The sequence below is a fragment of the Sporothrix schenckii genome, assembly GCF_000961545.1.
Source record: "Sporothrix schenckii 1099-18 chromosome Unknown Cont44, whole genome shotgun sequence".
In the NCBI taxonomy this organism is placed as follows: Eukaryota; Fungi; Ascomycota; class Sordariomycetes; order Ophiostomatales; family Ophiostomataceae; genus Sporothrix; species Sporothrix schenckii.
The window spans coordinates 3,602,650-3,614,740 of NW_015971145.1; the positions used below are offsets into that span (position 1 = coordinate 3,602,650).

At 51.0% G+C, this 12,091-nt stretch overlaps 2 protein-coding genes across 2 annotated transcripts; both read left to right on the plus strand.

Annotated features, from left to right (window-relative positions):
- Window positions 1–1,962: 1,962 nt before the first annotated feature.
- Window positions 1,963–3,637, plus strand: SPSK_09021 (uncharacterized protein; the record flags this gene model as incomplete). The annotated part of the gene is made up of 2 exons (XM_016735602.1): window positions 1,963–3,355; window positions 3,438–3,637. 2 exons carry the CDS (start codon window positions 1,963–1,965, stop codon window positions 3,635–3,637), a joined length of 1,593 nt encoding a protein of 530 aa, XP_016587911.1.
- A 967-nt stretch (window positions 3,638–4,604) lies between these two features.
- On the plus strand, window positions 4,605–5,144 carry SPSK_09905 (uncharacterized protein; the record flags this gene model as incomplete). Its single annotated transcript, XM_016736472.1, has 1 exon — window positions 4,605–5,144. One exon carries the CDS (start codon window positions 4,605–4,607, stop codon window positions 5,142–5,144), a length of 540 nt encoding a protein of 179 aa, XP_016587912.1.
- Between the last annotated feature and the right edge of the window lie 6,947 nt (window positions 5,145–12,091).

The window sequence follows — 12,091 nt, forward strand, 5'->3', positions numbered from 1 at the left end:
AAGCCCTCGGACCCGGGAGGCACAAGATCACAAAAGCCAGAAACTCTGGGTTCTTCCATATTCTTCTTTATTTTCTAGGGTGAATATGACGGAATGCCCAGAATAGAATCGTGCTCACCAGCCAGACTAATTGAGGATCGCATGGCAAAAGGCTCAAGCAAATCAGGAGAAGACACAAGTACGGGAGAAACACAATATCATTGCGCATAACCGAGATCATGGGTCTCATTGATTGTTGACTCCAGCCCGCCATTCGAACGACCCAAGGTGCTGTGTTGCAAAGAATAAAAGACGGTTAAGCGGCTAAACGTCTACACGCCTAAAAGGCTAAACGCTTAAGAGGCTATGAGAAGGACTCTCTGATATGTCGGCCTTAGAGGTCAGAAGGTAAACAATCGCCCATTCTCGCGCCCTCAATAGGCATTTGGCATTGCTTGCTTTCCGTGACGGCTAAGCGGTTATCTGAATTGTGCGGTAGCCTTGCGAGATGGTGAGTGCTGCATGATGCAGCCTTCCCTACGGATTCCAGGAACGCCATGCGAATGCAGCGGGGACCGGCATTTGCGGTCCACTTTTACCAGCTCTTGCCCGAGAGATGATATGTCACAAGCCGCCGCCCGTCTACGATGTACGGCGTACCTTAGCTTGCCAGCATGCATGGAGCTCGAATGTATCTTTTTGTGGCAAGTGTGCCAGATATTCTGCTGGCGCAATGCATTCTTGACGCTTGTCAATCGCCGTTGAGGGGTGTAATTTTGTTGATCGTAGCTTTCTGGAAGTTCGTCTCGGCCAAAACCCGCCATTTTTGTTTAAGATTTGCGCCTCAACAGCTCCTTCCGCGCCAAAAAGCCTTCGTTCTTGAAAACCTCGTACCTCAAGTTCAGTTCTTCCTGTAAAAAATTGTAGTTCTGGAACGGGCAAGAGAAGGCGCAACGTAGTGGCGAAACAAGAAAATGGGGCGTGACAGCTGAGCACAATGAGGAAGGAGCTATGGGATAGCAATCCGGGGATAGGAAAGGCCAAGGGGCGAGATAGCGCTCGCGCTCTTATTTCTCGCTACGTTAGGCCCCTTTATGGAGTGTCGACTTTCTTCGTCCCTGGTGGGGCGCAAGGCTACTGTTCCCTCCCCTGGCGCCACATCACCTCCGCGTTTTTACTTTGCACCTCCCTCAGCATTTGCCCTCCTCCGCCATCATCCGCCTCCGTCTGCCATACATCCGGGCAACCTCCGCCATCCCACATCCTCCACAGTCCGGGGGACTTCACCAACTGCTGCAAGCGGCGCCACATGGGTTTGGCACTAGACTCTGAGGAACTCGCTCCAAGACCGGCAGTGATGTGACTCGTTCCTGTGGCCAGCCGTCCACCCACACTATCGATCCAGACATTCATTTCTTCTTACGCGACTGAAAGCAGAAACGAAAACGAAAAGAAGGCCCCTTATTTACGTCAGGATCCCACTTTGTCTCTTTTCCTTCTCTCGTCTGTTTTCTACTATTTCCACCCATCCGGAACACGCCCTCAACCTTTTAACCTTTTTTTCCACCCTCCGTTTCCTTTCCTATAATTTGCGTTCATCTTGCGGGGAGTGCTCCAGCCTCATCCGGCCTCTGGCCATCACTCTCAGAAACCCTCTCTTGCCTCTACCCCTGTCTCGTCTTGTCTCCCCGCGACCCCCAAGCCTCTTCCCTGAATTGCAGTGTCTACGGGGTGCGCGTTGCAGGGACCTAACTGTCACGTTCTATTAGGCGCGCAGAGCTTGGTTCGCTGGCCATATTCGGCGAGGACTAACCGATGCAAGCACTGACATTCGTCGGAGACATATAAAACAGACGTCTGCCATCCCTCCTCATCCCATGCCCTTCTTCCCTCGTCACTTTCCTCCCAAACGCACATTATTATCTCCCTCCTTCATCCGTCTCTCCTTCTTTCATACGTTGTTCCTCCCCTAACGTGGCCATCATGGGCTACATCACTATTTGGAAGAGGCTGTCGCCTCGCCAGCTCAGCATTTCCATCCAGGTATTCTCTCTGATCAGCATCTTCTTCGAGGGCTACGATCAGGGCGTGATGGGTGGTGTCAACTCGGCGCCTCGCTATGTCCAGGAAGTTGGGATTGGTCTGCCTGACGGTACCATCACAAACACTGTGCACGAGGGTGGCATCGTCTCCGTGTACTACCTGGGCTGCATTTTCGGCTGCTTTGCCGGTGGCTGGGCTGCCGACCGCATAGGGCGTATCAACGGTCTCTTCATTGCGGCGATGTTTGCGCTCGTGGGTGGCGCCCTGCAGGCTGCCACACAGTCCAGTGACTTTATGATCGTCGCGCGCGTCATCACGGGCATCGGCACAGGCGCTCTTACGGGCATCACCCCCGTGCTTGTGTCAGAGGTCTCCACAGCCAAACACCGTGGCGGTTTCCTGGGCTACGTCTTCATCGCAAACTACCTGGGCATCTCGCTCGCGTACTGGATTTCCTTTGGCCTTGCCTTTGTCGACAATGGCTATTCGGACGTTCGCTGGCGCTTTCTGCTGGCCTTCCAGACGCTGCCCGCCCTGTTGTTGCTGGCCGGCATCAAGATGCTGCCTGATAGTCCCCGTTACCTGGCCTCTGTTGGCCGCACCGACGAGGCTCGCGAGGTCCTGACGCAGCTGCGCGGCGGCTTCGGCGAGGAGGTCCACCACGAGTTCCTCGAAATCGTGGCGGTCGCCAAGGGCAGCCAGAAGAGCTCGCCCATCCAGTTTGCCAAGATTCTCGCCGGCTGCGGTGGCAAGCCCGGCCACCGCCTCGGCCGCCGCGCTTGGCTGTGCTTGTGGCTGCAGATCATGGCCTCGTGGACTGGCATTACGGCCGTCACGGCCTACTCGCCGACGCTTCTCAAGCAGGCCGGCTACACGGATCTGACGCAGAACGGTCTGGCCGGCGGTATCAACACGATTGGCATTATTGGTACCATCATCAGCGCTCAGATTGTTGACCGCCTGGGTCGCCGCCGCTGCCTTATTGGTGGCGCCTTCAGCCTCTTTGCTGTTAACCTGATCGCCGCCAGCGTCTACGAGGGCGCTCGCCATAACCCGACCAAGGTGGCCCAGTACGCGCCAGCTGCTGTGACAATGCTGTTCCTCTTCAACCTCTTTTATGCAGCTACCTGGGGCACCGTGGCGTTCCTGATTCCTACTGAGATCTGGTCTTCCGACATGCGCGCTCAGGGCAACGGATTTGGCATCACGGGCTGGGCCATTGGTGTCGGCTGGACCACTCTGGTCAACCCAATCATGTTCGCCCAGCTGGAGAGCCGGACCTACTATTTGTTTGCCGGTCTCAACCTACTTTGGATGCCAATTGTCTATCTCTGTATGTTGTTTCCCCCCTCTTGTTTTTCATGCGGCTCGCTTTGCTGTGTTTTGTCGTTCGTCTTGCTAACCGCCATACACAGTTTATCCGGAAACCGCCGACCGCTCGCTCGAATCCATCGATGCCCTTTTCTCCACAAGCAGCCCCTTCAACTGGAACATGGAGAAGGCCTACCAGCAGCACGGTGACGTCCTCGCCGAGCATCCTATCTCTGATCCTTCACTTGAGTCAGCATTGTCCAGCCGCGAGCAGGACAAACCTGTCAACGTGGCGCATGTCTAAACAGCCGGCCAGTTTCGCTTAATCCCTCCTTCTCGGGGAGAACGAATGCCACATTATCATTTCTGGACAATTAAAAAAAATCTATGGCGACGACCAACGATACCCCATTTCCTCTTTGTTGCCACCTTCTAAACTGGTATGCGCAGGCTTCCTGATAGATTTCTATGCCCTCGCCACCGTTATCTGATGGTTTTTAATAGTTTACATATTCTTTTAACTACACCATGTAAATAATTTCTTCGTTGCTACAGTCTAATATGAGAACCCTGACCCCATCATATCATAAACTAGCGAGGCGTTGTTGTGAACGTGTATAGGCGGTATCATGATATTTACTTCGATATATATATCACTGCCCGTATCATGGCACCTCGCGCACATATCGAGGAAAGATGCCTCACGTAAATGAGAAAGTAACAGTCGTACGCCGTAAACAATGCATTGTTCATCTTCGCAAGGCTTCTGCACGTGATAATTGGACCGCCACCCCCTGCGACAGTTGCTTTTTGGTTTTTTAGTCCGTTCTACCTTCCCTTTTCGGTGACGATCTGATACTGTCCATCAACCCCGGTAAGATGCAGGAGGGGCGATTGCATTTTTTGGGATCATATCTCGATTTTCCCGCCCGTTTTCTCTATTCCTGTACGGGATAGTCACGTGTGGAGTACGTCTAAATGTTTCATGTACGATGCCCAGTTAGGCAAGTATGTCAAAAGGCCAAGGCGAGGAAATGTCGAAATAGGGATCAGGCTGAGGCCTCTATCCATTGACCCTTACGCCAGGGCATCTTATGCCATACTTTTAGTCTTTCTTTGCACTTCTTTCTTTTTGTCATGACGGCGGTCGTGTGATTCAGAACACGCATGTATTGATGTACTGCCCGGCCATGCTGCAATTGATGTCTGTCGTCGTTATCATGGCTGGACACTGACGTAGCACAGACCGTATTCGCCCGTCACCATTCCCCATGCTGCGAAACCCCCCCTCCCCCCTTCTATTTCGTTTGCATCTCGCGAACTTGGCTCCTATATGGCCTGAGCCCATGGCCAGGGCCAGTGGCCTCGACCTCGATAGAAACAACACGTCGTGTGTCGCCATTCTGCCTATTCATGATCGATCGACGGCTTTCGCGTTTCTTGTCTCGCGCCTGGCCGCCCGGTGCCTGCCACGATCCGCCGGAAAAAGAGAACGGCAAACGCCCTGCACGGGGTGGCTGAAACACTCTTCGTCGGCATCGCAGACTTTACGTGACGAAAGCCAACTTCTTCGAACAGGACAAATCCTGCGTTTCGAGAAGTCCACGTCGTCGGCCAAATCGACAATGTCAACAATGCCAAACGTAGAGGCGCCGCTCTGGCAATGCGGAACGCGAGGTGACTACAACCTCTCTGTTCACACAAACAGGCGACGCCAGCATCGCCTCAAGTATCTGCAGTTCCAATACCTCGTCCACAGCGCAACAAATACAGCAGACGGCAGCACATGGCAGCAGACAGTAGCAGAATAGAGTTTCCACAGACAGCCACCATTGATAGGCAAAGCAGCACGTGGCAAGTTGCTTTTTGGCATATTGATCGATCGTCCACGTCTTCCAACTGTTGTGTACTACCTTCTTTAGTTCGTCTCTTTGTCTCTCCGGTCACCTTTTCGTCCTCCCTTTCAGCCTCACCAACGTGTCCTCCCGCTCTCTACGGAGTGTTCGTGTATACCGTCTTCACCCCTAGTTTGCGAGGCTGTTGGAACTTGCTGTATAGCGGTTCTCTAGGCTAGCAACGGGGTTGCTCTTTCCTTTCTATCGCTGCTTCCGGGCTCTTGTCATCGAGGCTACCGTTTGCTTTTGCTGCTAAGGAGATGATCGCATATTGCTCCTGCCTTCGTTACTGAGGCTCCTCGGGGCGCAACTTCCAACAAAAAAGAAGTCGATGTACCTTGCACGTCTGTCTGTACCTTCATCGCCACCTGCAGTACAGTACATACGACACAAGCTATGTGAGTGGTGTGGTTGTGGACCAGCCCAGAGTCCGCCCTGTAGCCTACGGAAACAAAAACAATTAATTCTCCGTAGTCCTATCCACACGTTTCTTTAATCTTTCATTCTTGCTTCCGGAATCCAAGGAAAATGAGAGGACAGTCGAAACACAGGTGAAGACACGCAGCGTATCGTTTTCGTGTTTCCCTCGTTCTTTCCGTTTAGGGCAATTTTAGTTTTTGTTAGTGGTTTGTAGCGCTTCTGTATGACAACTGGCTCTTTCCCTCCCTTTACCTGCACGGCCTTTTTTCATTGTCTTTCCCTCCATTCTCCACACACACACGTTTTGGCACCTGCCTCCAGAGCAGACAGCAGTCTGTTGCTCTTCGCATGGGTTGTCCAGTCTCGTTCACGGGCCCTACTTCTTTCTAGCCCAGCTGTGCCCCCAAAAGACGGACTCCGCTCGCTTTCTAGTGGGAGTAGGAAAGAAACCAAAAAACAGAAAGAATGAAATAAAAAAAAATCGCAAAAGAATCGCATGAGAACGGTCAACAAGGAAAACAAATGGCTGCCACTTTGCCTTTATTTCTACATTTGTCTCGTATTCTTCTTATCCAAGTGCAAACAATTCAGAACTCAACCTCTCCACACTTTGCCCGTACTGCAACGCCTTTCCTATCCGGGGCTAGAAAGCCAACGTCTCTTCCCGCTCTCGACCTTTCTTCATCGAGTGAAGGCCGCGCTTAAGCAGGAGAAAGGGCAGCTGGCGGGAAACGGGAAATAACAAATGTAGAAAGAGCCCAGTGCAGAAAAGCCAAGCTGCCCCGGAGACGTACTCGGTGCTTTTTCTCTACTGAGTATGTAGTAGTATGGGGGAGTAAAAACGCAACAAAAGATCTGAGCATAAAGGGACCCCCCCTGTGCCTCGAAGGTGACGGAGCACTGCAGGACTGGGGTTCGGTACCGCATCGAAACGCGTCTACCAAAATGTACAGAGAACGTGCTGACGGAAGTAAAATCAGCTAAACGAGCAGACGAATACCATTCCGAATAATCCACCAGGAAGCCCTGCCGCCAACAAGCAAGATGTCAAAAAGGTGAAAGCAAAGAACGGGGGTAGCAGAGCAGGAAATAGAGCGGCATTGGCGGTTGATAACGGCTGCAAGATTGCCACTTGGGTTTGGTGATGGTGCATACCCTAACTTTTAGGGGCATACAGGGGGGAATGGTGGTGGCAGTAAGGGTGGGGTTATTTTGGTATGTCGCCAAGGAAAAGAGCACGAGGACGCCCAGTCGGCGAGACATGCGTGATTTTCCTATTTCGGCCCTGAGCCTCGGCGACAGCACTGCACTTTGCCTTCCTTTTTGTCCCGTTCTAGGTCATTTTGCGATTTTGGGGGCATTTTTCGTGCTCCCGCGTGCCCCTCCTCTGTACCTCATTATTCGGTGTCTGATTCGGCGATATCTGAGCCCCCATTTGCCAGCTGATGGAACAAGCCATTTCTTTTTCGTTCTGATCGACCAGCTATCTCAGAATGCCACCAGCCATTTTTAATATACACACAGCCTGCCTCATCGTGCGTCTTGCGTTTGGTCTGGTTGGGTCGCGTTCGTGGGTCGCAGTCCTGGGTTTGTCGTAGCAGCGTACGTAGGAGGTGTAAGATAGCGTGCGTGATTCGATGGGAGGTTTTCTGCCCGTGTTCTGTCCCTGGTCATCCGCTCTGTACCGTAATCACCCTTTTTCTTGGGTATAGCACAATCCTCTCTCTCATGGACCCATCTCTTGTCCCCTATTCTAACAACACCACCTTAAAAGTCCCGTGTGCCACACTTGTCATTTGACCGACGAAAAAGGTATTTGTAAAAGACCTGGCCAACATGTGCTCCGTACGACGTAAGACTACAAAAGCATCATCGTGGCAAATATGTTAAAGCTTTGTGAAAGAGGCCTTGTGGAGCCTGTGCAAGGACCACCATCCCCATAATCCGATGCACAAGGCATACTGACGCCCAGCCCAAAGCAACAGCGACACCACGAAACCTTTCCCCTTCCCCTTCACTTTGAATTTACGTTGGTATATTGGTTGGTGGTCCAGGCTTGTCTCTTCTCTCGGCTCGGTGCAACGCTATTCGTTTTTCCTCTTCTTCTTTTCTCTCATTTTTTTTGGTCTGCTCCCCCACTCACCCCTGATTTCCTTGACGCCCATCATGGTGTTGAGATCCTCGCTTGAATCCTCAAGGTGGAGCCATCATGGGCTCTTCCGTCTTGCCCGTTCACCCCTTTCCCTTCAGAGCAAAGGCCCAAAAGTATTCGTAAGAAGAATACATTCACAGATGCGCCATGAGAAAGAGGGCTAGCGCACGTTGACGAACAACGAGAGAGCATGCATGACAACATGGACAGAAAGAGCCTCCCAGCCTTTGAAGATGGAAGAAAAAAGCAAGACACTCCAAGCATGAAAACAAGACAATACAAGACAAAACAAAGATAGAAGGAGGCAACAACATGGCAAATCGAAGTAACAACAGACCGAAGAAACCCGACAAATAAAGCAAAGAAACGCGTGTCTCAGTCCAGTTGCCCACTGACCCCCTCTTGCTTGCTTCGAGGTCTTTATTAGTCTTTCCGGGCAACTTTTAAATAGTGACGTTTTCTTCTCGTCGATTTGAATTCATCATACTTCGTACAGACGACTCTGCTTTGTGTCCAGCAGCTAGACTCCCCACCCCTTTACAAGCAAGACATAGCTAGCTATCGCTTCGACAAAATGATATACAAAGAAGTTTATCACAGCCCACACCTCGAGAATACATACGTTATACTCCGTACCCATGAGTCGCTCTTTCCCTGCCGCACGCGAAGAACAGGGAAACGTGGCCAGCACGGATCACTCCTTTTCCCTTTCCCATTTTGTATTTTTGTTCCTTTCTTTCCTCCCTCCCCCCGCCTTGAAGCGGTTTCCGGGTGGCAGTTTCCCCCTCCATGTCTCCCGCCGTTAATTTCCCAAACTGTCGCATGGCAGTTGCGGCAGGCCACCGAATAGTGATGCCACATTAATACGACGTACATCGGAGAGAAGACAAAGAGACACGGAGCGTGGCGGAGGCCCGTCTTTCTTTTACTTTTTTGACGTTGGAATGGCGAGTGTAACTCTGCTCTCGCGCGTTCGATTCCGGGAGACTGGAATTGGGCTGTGCACCGCCCAGCGAAAGAGACTCTTCAACCAGAGAACTCACAGCGGGAAGGAACTGTGTCTGTTGTCTGAAAGTAGCCCCTCCTTCTTTTTGCTTCGCCCCCATGTCTCTCTTCCCGCCCCCTTTTCCCTCCCACCACTTGGTAAGATACATTAACCTCTTCCTCGGGACATCGAAGTCGCTTTTTGGGATGGTTGCCTATCTTTTCCTTTTTCCTGCTCTTGAAGGGTTCCAAGGCCATGTGTCGTACGTTTGTGTATAGGGCTCAGTGCAGAGAGTGGTTCACCTGAAAAGGGAAAGAGCCATTTTCCTTTTGCGTCTGGCAGATGCGTAGCGTTCTTCTGGCAGCTCAGATACGTTCTGTACGGAGTATTATTACGACAATACGCATATGTCACTGCCGAAATGAAATTACAGATGTTTTTTCCTGTATGGCAGTCTCGCCTGTCTGTGCCGTGGCATATTCACTCATTGAGTGCGAGCATCCTTCTCCCCATCCTTCAGCAGTGTTCTAAAGAGAGACCCATTTTTTAAGATGCTCTCCCTGCAAGCTCTTCTTGTCTCTGCATGTTTCTCCGCAAAAGGCACAAAGCAAGGTCTTCCAAGGTTTTCTCACAACACAAACACGATTTGGTCATGACCTTGAGCTAAAAAGAAACGTCAGAGAGCAGTTTCTGGAGATGAAAAAAGTTCGTTCGAGGCTTTACGACATACAACATACGGTATACTTCGATTTCATTTCCCAGTGAGAACTCCCATCAGCCGGGCTAGGCTGGAAAGTAACCTATCACGCATCAGTACATGGCACTCCCGCAAAATCATAAAGGAGAAGAGGTACCGACTCGAGGTATCGACTCGTGCCTCCCTGCGAAGATCCTCTGCTCACCAGTTTGGCTCTCCGGCTTTCCAGGTCGAAAACTTGCGCTACTCGTGGGCACGCCCCTCCCAAAGCAAAGTGACCCCTGTTTGTTGGGTTATCAATGCCAATCCTTCCACCCAAAAATGAGACGAGTCGATAGTTCGATGCGCCTTGATTTTCTGTTTAGTTGTTTTCCGTCATTTGGAGAAAAAGTAAGAGCCGATCCCCTCTGATGAATTTCCGCAAGTCTCCTAGCAAACGTTCCAGGTCTCGTTGGCAGTGACCTGCATTTTTCAGCTCATTGTCACACGTAAGATTACCTTATTTCCAAATGCAGCAGTACGCCTTGTTACATACACGATTTTCTTCATTGTTGCACCAGTGTGCTTGATCTTGTTCCCGCTTGCCACGACTTTTCAATCCCCAAACGCCTAACAAAACTAAGGGGCACAGCCTTATTAGGGCCCATGCTTTTAATATGGCCTGGTCCTGGCACATTTTCCGTATTGTGTGCTGCGTTTACCACGAACAAGAATAGGTTTATATCCAGGATTCTTACAAAACTTACGTCCTTTGGATAGAAATATCGTCTTTAAATACATATCTTACAAAGTTTTCTCCCGACACTGTTAGAACAAAGTTGCATGCATGAATTACCGTGTGCCTTCTCGTCGTCGGAGGTCGTTGCTGTCAGTGTTGGGACAGTTGTAGTTGTACGCAAGGTAACATCTTTTTCTTCCGGATTCGGCAACTTTTAGTGCTAAAGCAGAACTATCTTGCGGGGAAAGAGCCCTAAAATGTACTGCATTTTTCTTACTTCTGCCCATTCGCCAGTGCACAGCGCATTTCCTGCCAACGCAATGGAGCTGTGCCCCATTATTCGCCGCGGAACAGGGGTGCACGCCACGCACTGGGCGCCTCCTGACCTGATCACCCAGCCAGAATCCACCAGGCAAGAAGAGGTGTGGGACAGAGCCAGAGACGGAAACATGTTGTCTCCACCCAATTCTCACCTTTCAGAATTTGGTGGCTCTCTCCTGCGAAGTACATTCTCTTCGTCTCGTCCATCCGTGTGGGTAAATGTGGGGCAGACTGTTATTATCCCTTTCTCGCTCGTGCGGCTGGCCTGGGCGCTACCAAATTAGTCTATTGAAAGCTTTTGCAGCACTAGAACCGCTAGCCTCATTTGCTCATTTTTCGTGACGCGCTTCTCATTTCCTTTTCAAAGGCAACACATCCATTTTCACCAGTGATGGTCTTCGGCGGACGGGGCTCGACAAACCCCCGGCCGGATACTTTATCTCAAGTTTCTAGCTGCTTTTCCTAACCCGTCTGATCCAGGGCCGAAGAGAATGCTCGAGCCAAGGCGATCGACAGTTTGTTCTTTTTTTTTTCTTCTCTCTTTTCCGCAACAACTTACTCAGTACAGGGCAAGGATTGTCGCCACGGTTAGCACGCCGCCATCCGGTCCGGAGTGACGGGCGGCCACACGATACGAAATTCACGAAAGTCAAGTCTGTTGTGGCCTCGATGGGCGAACTTTACTTCTCACTGGCGTGCTCTTTGGTAGTCAAATCGACGTTTGTGACCTAAACGGAAGCCGACGGGGTTCGGATGAGAGACACGCCAGGGTAGACAGAAGAGAAATAGTTTTGCATTTGTCGAAGAAAAAAACAAATGAGAGAGAGTAGCCAGAGACACCGGTAAGGAACCTAGCCCCATCATCGCACGACGGCTGCAACGCTACTTCCTTGGCTGAAGAAAGATAGTGCCAGGTAAGGTACCTCAAAACTCAGAGCGAATGGGGGGTCCACTGATAAAAAGAAACGATGCAAGGGAGCGTAAGTGACAACGGCAGGAGCCACCAACGACTGGAGTACCTTTGTAAAACGAAAGAGAAGGGGGATATGTGTGCTGTGTCTGGGTGGCTTTGGTCTCCTTTTGCTTGGCAGTGTCCTCTGCCAAAGACTTTCCTCCTTCACGAACACACTTCTCAGGATTCGAGGTCTAAAAGACACACCGTGAGGGCTGGAAGAAAAAGAAAAGAAAAAAGCGCCAGTCAAATATGAGTGGGTCCCAGTCGCGCGGACGCACTCAACTGGGGATTCTGTGGCCAATCATCGCTGACGCCCCTCCCTGCTGAACTCCTTTTCGTTTTCCACGACCACTCCACACACACCTCATTCATTCTTTTCCAGCCTGCCAAAATGTCTTTTGTGGACGGTATTCCGCTTTCCTTTCGCACCTCTCGTCAGTCTTTCCTCTGGAAATAGGTACTTTTGCGGTACCCTTGCGCCTAATCACCAGCAAAAGTATACTCAGTAGTTCTATGTCCTCCGTATGAATTGCTCGAAAAACAGACTCTGCTTTCCACGGCACACAGGCACCTGGTATCCTTGACAGCGCTGAACGCAAAGTATTCCGGCGTATG